At 31.1% G+C, this 10,193-nt stretch overlaps 1 protein-coding gene across 2 annotated transcripts in view; it reads left to right on the top strand.

Annotated features, from left to right (window-relative positions):
* The window catches only part of LOC125851031 (rust resistance kinase Lr10-like), a 5,838-nt gene extending 2,167 nt beyond the window's left edge, over window positions 1–3,671 (top strand). The window contains exons 1-2 of one of the 2 annotated variants that reach the window (XM_049530825.1): window positions 1,070–1,096; window positions 2,400–3,671. In XM_049530825.1, the coding sequence (XP_049386782.1) occupies window positions 1,093–1,096; window positions 2,400–3,547 (1,152 nt within the window). In that variant the 5' untranslated portion in view covers window positions 1,070–1,092 and the 3' untranslated portion in view covers window positions 3,548–3,671. Of the gene's footprint in view, window positions 1–1,069; window positions 1,097–2,399 lie in introns of those variants that run through there. The other variant, XM_049530824.1, reaches the window with a different exon arrangement.
* Window positions 3,672–10,193: the final 6,522 nt, after the last annotated feature.

The raw sequence follows: 10,193 nt of genomic DNA, 5'->3' as shown, positions 1-10,193 counted from the left end.
GGCCATATCCGTAACATAAGAGACCCTTTTCGCTTAAACACTGATCCAAAAGATTGCCATTTTCCAGGATATGAATTAGCTTGTGAAGGTAACCAAACAGTTATGTGGTTATTCTCCGAGAAGTTGCACGTTCAAGGCATCAATTATGATAACAAGACAATTCGCCTGGTAGATCCAACTTTACAAACACAAGATGATCTATGCTCTTTCAGACCTCAGTTTAACATCCACCAGTACTATAGTATCATTGGCTCATCTTATTATACTTATGATTATTCTAAAACATTTTTGGATCCCATCTTCATGCTCAACTGTCCATTTGCTGTTAATAATTCCGCATTTGTGGAAATTAGTGGCTGCAAATTAAGCAGATACACATATTTAAAGATTGGGGAAACGAATGCATCAGAAGTCAATGATGGATGCAGAGTACAATTTATAGGCCTGACCTCATGGCCTAATATTAAAGATGCAGAGAACAACATTTCCCTTTCTGATTTTCATCAAGCAATCCTCTACGGATTTGAGCTTCGTTATTATCTATGGAGTTCTCCAGAAAACATAAGTAAGGTCTTCAATTATATATGCTCTGCTTCTTAATTAACATTCTTTTCCATCCTAAGAAATTAGGAAAACAATGGATTCACTCACTACAATTTTATTTCTACATGATTTTGTAGGGGATGATATTGAACAGATTTTCTGTGAGGACTCAACCTTTTCTCTACATATACTTTTAATTTTTTAAATCCCCATTGACCTCTCATTCTAATTTTTTGCACTTTAATCTAATCAGGGATCAGTCTGTCGCTACTTGAGTATTACGTATTTAAGCACCACCTGCATTATAGACGAATGATATGTAAGTCTTCAATTATATATGTACTGCTCTTTGATTAAAAAATGTTTTCCATCCTCAGATACGTATGAAATTAGGAAAACAATGGATTCACTCACCATAATTTAATTTCTTTATGTGTTGTAATTGTTACTTTTCTTCACATATACTTTATGTTCTCCATTCATTGCTCATTCTAAATTTTTTGCACTTGAATCTACCCAGGGACCATTCTGTCACTGCTTCTGTATCTCATGGGTAAGCTTCTGTATATCCCTTTAGCAAGCTGTATGTTATTTGGATGGACACAACTTAACATTCCATTTCGTGAAAATAATCTATCACAAGTGAGCACAACACAAAAATTCTAAAATAGAACAACTCGAAATATATTATTCTTAGTAAAGTTATTAATAGCAATCTGAATTTGTGAAAATTAATTTCTTGGAATCCTTGATACTTCAGAATATATATATAGTAGTGTTAGAAAGTACTTAGTTAATAGCAATATTTATGAAAAGACTTATCTTCAAAACTGAAAAAAAGATTAGTATTACCTTGATCACAGTAGAGTTGGGTCGGCCTGACTTAATACGTGATTTAATAGGGTTGGGTTAAGATTTTTGGAGCCCATTTAAGAATTTTTTTTTTTTAGCCCGGCGGCCTAAATAAGCCTGCTGATTTGTGGGGATTGAGAAATATAGGTAGGGCCGGTCCATGGGCCAAATAAAAATAAAATAGAGTATAAAAAGTAACAAGAGTCCAAACTCAAAATCTATTTAAAGTTTTAAATATTAAAATTTAAATATGAATTAGTTTATAAAATATGTACTACATAAAATAAAATTTTCCTAAAATTTCTAGGGAATCACTACATGTAGCCTATAGAATATTGTCATATTTTTTGTGTTTTATTATGTTCATTAGAAAATAATTAGGCTAATATTTCTATTTAGCTATTTATACTTTTACTTGAAATCAAACTTGATAAATATTATACAGATAATTTTATTTGTGGATTTGATTAACAAGTAGTAACAAAACCCCGTGTAATATTGTCTTGTCGATATTTCTAATAATTTTTAAAAATTATAATTTGATTTAAATATAAAAAACACACTTTTAAACAAGTGGGCTAGCTTAGCACAGTCGGTCGTCCACATACTTATGGGTTGGGCTAATCGATTTCAAAGCATGTATAGATTAGCCCGAATGAGTGAATCAGCCCATATTGATAGCCCTATCCAATAACACTGACTTTCTTCTTTGTACAATTAAAGTTTAATTATTATTATTTTACATATTTTCCTTCACAAATATGTGAGCTTTCAAAATATTAATTATTGGTATATGGTTTTTACAAGTTCCATGAGTTGAAAAAATTTAATCGATTAATTATAAATTTTGACATAATATTTTTCAATCAAATGAGACAGAAAGTGTAAAACTTAACAAAACTCATAATTTCTGAGAAGAATAGAACGGTCCGCATAAGAAAAAGACATCTCTATGATATATTGGCACAACAGGAAGTTGACTTTAAGAATTCTCAAACTTGCAGCGTATTTTGGAACAAAATTTGTGATAGGCCTTCCGTTTGTAATTGTATTTCTGGTGATCAAATTCAAAAGGAGGCATTTGTCGATGTATGATACGATTGAAGGCTTTTTACAAACACAAAATAATTTCATGCCAATCAGATATAATTACTCCCACATAAAGAGAATGACAAGAGGATTCAAAGAGAAATTAGGTGAGGGAGGTTATGGCAGTGTATACAAAGGAAAGCTTCAAAGTGGAAGGGATGTAGCAGTGAAGATGTTGAACAAGCCTAAAGCTGGTGGGCAAGATTTTATGAATGAAGTAGCTACCATTGGAAGGATTCATCATGTCAATGTGGTTGGACTCGTGGGGTATTGTGTTGAGGGAACAAAGCGTGCTCTTGTATACGACTTCATGCCCAACGGATCACTTGACAAGTATATTAGCACCAGTCAAGAAGGAAATCCTCTGTTAAGTTGGCAGAGGAAGTATGACATTATTCTTGGAGTGGTCCGAGGAATTGGGTATTTGCATCGAGGCTGTGATGTACGAATTTTGCATTTTGACATCAAACCACACAACATTCTTTTGGATGAGAATTTCATTCCAAAGATTTCTGACTTTGGGCTTGCGAAATTATATCCAACAGATAATAGCATAGTGACTCTCACAGCTGCTCGAGGAACGATTGGTTATGTAGCTCCAGAGTTGATCAGCAGAAGCATTGGAACAATCTCTTACAAAGCTGATGTTTACAGCTTTGGAATGCTGCTAATGGAAATGCTGGACTTGAAAAGACATGAAGTTGCAAATGAAGAGAATTCCAGCCAATATTTTCCTTATTATATTTACGATAAGTTCAACAAGGGGAAGGAGATTGTGGTGGATGAAGATGCAAATGATGATGAAAAGAAGATGGTTAGAAAGCTGGCTTTAGTTGCGTTATGGTGCATACAAACAAATCCGATAGAACGCCCTTCGATGAGTAGAGTATTAGAAATGCTTGAAGGTGAAGTTGAAGTGCTAGAAGTACCTCCTCAGCCTCTTCAATCTCAACCGATTGTTCATCAAATCATGGGAAGTTCTATGACATTTTCGTCTGATTCAATGGCTTTGTTAGAAAATTCTGCTGATAATCCCGTTGAACTATACATTTGTTCTGATTGACTATAGTTGATGTAATGTTTATGTGAAACAAATATAGCCCACCCAACAATGTTTGGGACAAAGGGTGTTGTTGCTATTGTTGTACTAGTTTAAAAACACACCTCGAAGCTAACTGACCAAGTGTTCGAATACAATAGCCAAAACGCTCATGATAACTTAATTTGCCCGTAAAATTTCGTCCACATGGCAGCTGACTCATTAATTTTGAGGTGTGTTTAGTTACGTAGTTGGTGATAGTTTAGCTATGAAACACAAACATCTGATAGTTCAGGTAGGAAACTCGCAAAAGTGATACTTTAAACAACTGATAGTTCATGAAAGCTCCTTTAGAGTACAATCAAAAGACTTCATAAATAGTTGTAAAAACAAAAGAAGGTTGACTCATTGTCATATGATGAATCTTGGATTGTTGATTGAAGGGCAAGAGGGGATGCTGGTCTATGAATACTTACAACAAAGCCTTGGGCAATTTCAAATTCTCTTAGGACTCGAGACTCCTAGTATATATACGAAAAATCATCATATATATATACTTTTTATCTAAAATCTATTTTTTCTAGCTTTTTAGATGCGAAATCATTGATTATTGTTTTATAATCAATTTGTTTTAGTAATTCCTTTTCAATTGGTAATATAGCTAATCCATTCATTCTCTCTTGATATATTATTGATTTAGATACGATTTTATTGTAATTTTAGTTTCGAAAAACTTCTTTCAACTGAATGCATTAGGAAAAGAATCAAGTCTTTTTATTTGATTGAGTATTTCCATTAGATCATCATCTTCTACTTGTATTATTTCTTTTAACACTTTTATTTCAAAAAATAAATCTAAACCATCAATATCAAAATAACTATTATGTGTTAAACAAAGTTCAATGTTAAGACAATGTTTTTTTAAAATTCTCATCTAGTGATCTCACCTTTTTACCACTAAATAAGAAACCAAAATATTTTCATATGCTTCAAACTGTTCAAAACAAGAAGTTAGAATAACAAAACTTGGCATGAAATTTAAAAAAAAAAAAAAGTTAGAATAACAAAACTTGGCATGAATTTGATAAGTTGATATAACAATATCGAAATAGTGTTGCGTTCCCTCAATATAATGATTGTTTGTTTGCACTTCTTGAGGTTTTGAAGAAGACATTCAAAAGCAAATTTTATTCTTTTGTAACTTGTAAACAACTGTAAATCAAAGATTTTGTAGGAGAAAGTTCAACATTGAGAATAAAAATAATAAATAAGATGAATATAAGGTAAATAATAGTATAGGGTCAAATTCTTAGAGATATATAAGGAAGCACAATTTCCACACAAGGAAATTATTCCCAAAAAAATGTTCCATTCCGTTAGAAAAGTGGAAAAACTAATAACATTTTTTTTTAAATTTAAAAGTACATATAATGTTTTTTAATAATATGTATAAGTACTTTTTTTTAAAAATGGAGCCCCAAAAATATGGGGACCAAATGATGACTTTAATGGCCTAGTGGTTAAAACGACCTTGTTGTTGTCCTATGGATGCTAAGACAAATTTCTTAAACACACTAGCTCGGTAAGGAAATATTTCATTTTAGTTAAAACTTAAAAGGTTGCCCTTCATTTGATCTTTTACATGCTAAGCAATAATTATTACCACTCTTTGGACTCTAATACCATGCTTAGGTAGTTTAGAATTCGAGTAACGGGAAGGATGTTATTGGATTCATGTTTAAATTAATTTAATTTTGAAATTTCGTCGAGTTTAATATAAAAAGCCTAGATTGAGAATTGGTTCAATCACAATTATTGCAACTTACTCTTTCATTTATTACTTGTTTGGCAATTTTTTAAGATTTTGTTTGATCTGCCTAAGCAGATTATAATAGATTTATATCGGATAGAAGTTAGAACCAGTAGCGTCAGTTACGATTCATAAGTTAACTTTTCCTAGAGGGGCAGGAATGACTTTGGCGTCTGAAGTATGTATTAAAGACATGATTATCTCTCAAATAAATCTTTAAACTAAGACTTCAATAAAGACTAGATAATGTTGCCCGTGCTATGCACGGACCCAATAATATAAATGGTATGTTTTGGGGCTAATAATCGAGTTTTTGAAGCGATTGTTTGAGTGGATAAAGGAATAAGTTTTTTTCATCACAAACATGTACTTTCTTTGACGCTATTTAAGGCATAATAAGACTACCCACATACAACATTTTTGAAATATTTTATGTTGTCAATTATCATGATTTATAGTATTTTTACGATAGATTCACTTCAAGAATCAGTGGAATTTTTTGTATTTTTTTCAAAATATATTTTATGTTGTCAATTATCATGATTTATAGTATTTTTACGCAATTTTTAAAAATAAAAAAAAATAAAAAAAAATAAGACAAATAAATTAAAATGGACCCAATATATGTTATTTTTGTTGTCTCAATTTATGTGACACAAATGAAATTTGGAGAGTCATCCAAATTTTCATATTTTTTTTAAAAAAGTTTTAAGTTATTAATTATTGTGATTTATAATATTTTTATGTATCTTTCAAATAACGTACATTACTGGTTACTTTGTTCTAATTTATGTGATATGGATAAAATTACAAAATTAACCCATTTAAAATGTCTTTTAGATATTTTAAGTTGTTAATTATTATTATTTATAATACTTTTTTGGTAATTTTAAAATGATATGTGTTATTTTTTCTGTCCCAATATATGTGAGCTTGATAAAATTCTGAGAGTCAACCTATTTTATTATATAGCTTTTTAATATTTTAAATTGGTAATTATTGTAATTTTTAATACTTTTTAAGTCATTTATAAATGATATATGTTGCTTCCTTGATTGAGACTTTTCCATTTGTGACATATATATTGTTGACACCCAATTTTGGACCTCCAAAATATATATTAATTATCGAGCTTCTTCAATTTCAAACGATTTAAAATAATTAATTNTACAACCGTTTCCCCCAAATTTCCATCTATATATTCATCTCTTTGGGTCGCAACTAAAAGGGGGATAGGTAAGTCTTAGGAGGAATTTTTGGAAGTTGTAATTTTAGATTGATGAATATAATATTGATATAATATCAAAAAAAAAAAAAAAACCCACGAAAGTTAGGTCTAGATTTTTGGGAATTTCTTTTCGTCTCATCGGAGCTTCGTCGAAGTTCGTCGAGATCTCACTTGTGGTGGTGAATGCTTCATCGTTAAGCTCGTTCTGTCCCTTTTCGCTGCCCACAACAAGGTAAATAACTTTTGGCCTTTTTCCCTTCTTCTTTCCGATTCCGATAAGTGTTGAATGATAAAATATTTGTTGTTAGTTAGGAGCTGAATCCTATATAGTTTGAACCTAAGTTTTCTATTCATCGTAGTCTTTCCGAAGCTATTATATGTATTTCATTTTCAAAATGGCTTTATCGCCTGTTTGATCTGTTTTTCTCTGTTTATGGTTCTTCTCGAGTTTTTCTTGGTTGAGTTGGGCTCATTTCGATTTTCTGTTTACTTATTTGTTAATCATCTTAATACTACTCCGTCCATACTTGTCGAAATAGAGTATGTGCTTTCTTGTCATGTGTTTGGAGGACGCGAATGACCTGAACGGTTAGGTTTAGCTATTCTCGAAAATGAGTTATCCGAGTTGCGAGTAGTAATCTTGAATAGGATTGATTCATCATGCTTGGTCCATGCTCGTTCGTAGTTTCTTTTGTAGCATCAATATTTATGTGATACTTGTTGGAGTCGTTCGAATGCGTCTGATAGCAATTGTCTAGGTCTCTGTTTACAACTTGCCTTGTTCCAAGTTTTCTTGTGCTTAACATTACTTCAAAGGGTTGTTTAAATGTTGTGTTTAAATTTCAAATGTGTCCTTAGTCTCTAATTTTTCAAAATTACTACAAAAAGGGATCCTAATGCTTCATGTCTATTGAAATTTGTTCAACTAATGCATTTTTCTTTATGGGAACGGTGGAAGTATATGTTTTGATAAAAGTTTGTGTTGAATATTATAAGAATATTATACTTGTCCTTTTCAAGATCATTGTGGCCATGGCTTAAGCATTTATCTAAAGTGATTTTGTTTATTGATGAAGTTTGTCGGTTGTAGTTAGAATTTGCGTAATAATTCGCTCTTTTTTTAATTAGTTTTCTTTGTCAATCTCTTGTAGTCTTTTTCTTCTTGAAGGCTATATTGGAATAAGTGTTAAAGTTCTTCATCTTTTTTTTTTAATTTTTATTTTTATTTTTTTTATTGGGATTGTTGGTCTAATATTCTATAAAGGATATAGTGCATGAATATATTTTCCTTTACTTCCCCACTTGTCTCAAGAATGAGCATTAGTAGTAACGGATGACTACTTTTTGTTGTTGTTTTTTTATCCTCTTTAATTTATTGTCACTCATGAGTAATCACTTTCATATCATTCAAGACAAGAATAGTTTTTCATGTGTCCTTTAATTTAAGATATTGATTAGTGTAGTATATGTATTATTGCTATATATTTTAATGTGCATGATAATGAGTAGCTTTGTCCTTTTTTTTAGTGTCATTTTCTCTCTATCTTGCCATCTGTAGGCATGTATAGTAGACACATTAATTCATTAAGCTTAAGTGGCTACTATGTTCTCCTATTATGTCTATTTTATTTTATTTTTTATTCTTCAAATTTGTTGCTGTTCAGTATGCCTCTATGTGATTCCCTTTGGTCGGATTGTTTGTTAGTATGCATCTTTCTTAAGTCAAAATATGCATTTTGCATTGAATTAGTGTCTTCTTCTTGCATTTTTGTTAATTGGATTATATATTAACTCCTTTCCTTTACCTTGTTGCATGTGAAATATGTCCGAGTCCTCATGGGCTTCCACCCTCTCGTTGCATTTCGATGATTGGGCCATAGGGGCCCGATTTTTCTTTTCTTTAAGTCAACCGGGTCATCCGAATATGGTTGTACAAGGGCTGAAAATTGAAAACAAGTCTCAAAAAGCTGAAAAAGGCTGAGATACAGCTTGTATACATTGATATATATCGGTATACACTCATATACAGGTCGAAAAGTGTGAAAATACAGGTCTGAGGCGAAATATAGGTGTTTGGAAGTAGGGGATACACGGAAAGAGCTGATATATACGCTGATATACACTGATATACAGTCGATATATACAAAAATGGGAATCTGGTTAAAGACAAAGTTTACAGCGAAATTGGCCCAAGAAGGGGCCCAATTTCATTATCTTGTTTACTCTTCTAATTGTTTGATTATGTGTTGATTAATCTTATTTAACTCTAACTTTAAACAACTTAATTAGATTCCCCAAAAAGACGAGTCATTTTCTTTGTGTTGGTTTATTTTAATACATTTCACTTGTTGTGTTCACTTGTTTTATTAACCAAATATTGGTCGAATTTTGTATTTTAGTTAAGTTAAATCTTTGTTCTAAAAAGATATGATTTAAGGCCGCTTCACTTGATCACATTTTATTTTAAAGTGGTTTTAAATTAAGGGTATTTTTTTTCTCAAATAAACTAAAAAAAAATGTTCTCTTTCTACTTGGTCATTTTCTCAAAAAGGTAGTCAAAACTTTTATTATTCAACTAATGTAAAATGATTTTCACGCCTTAATTCATTAAATTGGTTTAAATTATCATTTCAAAGTGAATCAATTAAATTCTAATTAACCTAGTTTTATTAATATTTTAATCACTTGTATTTCGAGTCAAAGGTTCCATTTTGGGATCCCTTTTCTCTAAAAAATAAAAATGAAATAAAATGTGTCATCTATTTAATTATTTTCTCAAAGTTAATCAGATAGTAAGTTATTATTTTACGTTAAATCATTATTTTCCTAAAAATAGTCAAATATATTTTAGTCAAGTCGCAGGTCAACCGCATGTTAGCGGGCACTTCGAATGTTTAAACCCTTCTCGAAGTGTAAATTGAACCCCGAACCCTCTTTGATATTTTCAAATGATATTTTCTGTTTAAATCTTTGAAAATTATAAGTTTTCTTGATTTCTTTAAAAAATTAAGTGGCGACTCTTTTCTAAGTATTTTTCTCAAATTGTTTTATACTTAGAACATTTCAAATATTGATTTTTAGTCTTTCCTCATGTTTAGCTATCTAAAATCATTCCTAAGCATCATGAGATCTTTCCTATCACAAATCACAATCTTGAATTAGAGTTGAGAGTCAAGTCTTCAGAGTTCTTTCGAACATTTTTCAGAAAACCCCTTTGAGGAGTCTTCTACAACTTCTAATAACTTGTTTCAAGACTCGACTAAGTAAGCATGAGAGTGAGGAGAATGTATTCATGAGTCTACACTATCACCTAGATCCTTCATATCATGAACCATAACTCTTGTATTCATAATTCACATTCAAGAGAGAGTTAAGAGTAGAGTTCAAGAAAGTCTTTGAGTTCAATTGTGCATCCTTTGAGATCAATTATCGATTTGAACTAAGTTTTGAGGAAGTAAGTCAGAGAATAAGAAGAGTCATATACATGAGTTCCATGTTGTTATGTAGACCATTAAGTCGAGTTGTTTCATGCCCATAATTCCGCATGAACTTCATAAGTTGAGCATCTTTCAAAGAAGTGGTATCTTCAAATTTTAAGTCTTTAAGTGTTGAGTTCCTAATCCCTTTTGAGA

Source organism: Solanum stenotomum, unplaced genomic scaffold (genome assembly GCF_019186545.1).
Source record: "Solanum stenotomum isolate F172 unplaced genomic scaffold, ASM1918654v1 scaffold21668, whole genome shotgun sequence".
NCBI lineage: Eukaryota > Viridiplantae > Streptophyta > Magnoliopsida > Solanales > Solanaceae > Solanum > Solanum stenotomum.
Note: the sequence above shows the minus strand (reverse complement) of the source record. Positions and strands in the feature narration are given on the sequence as shown.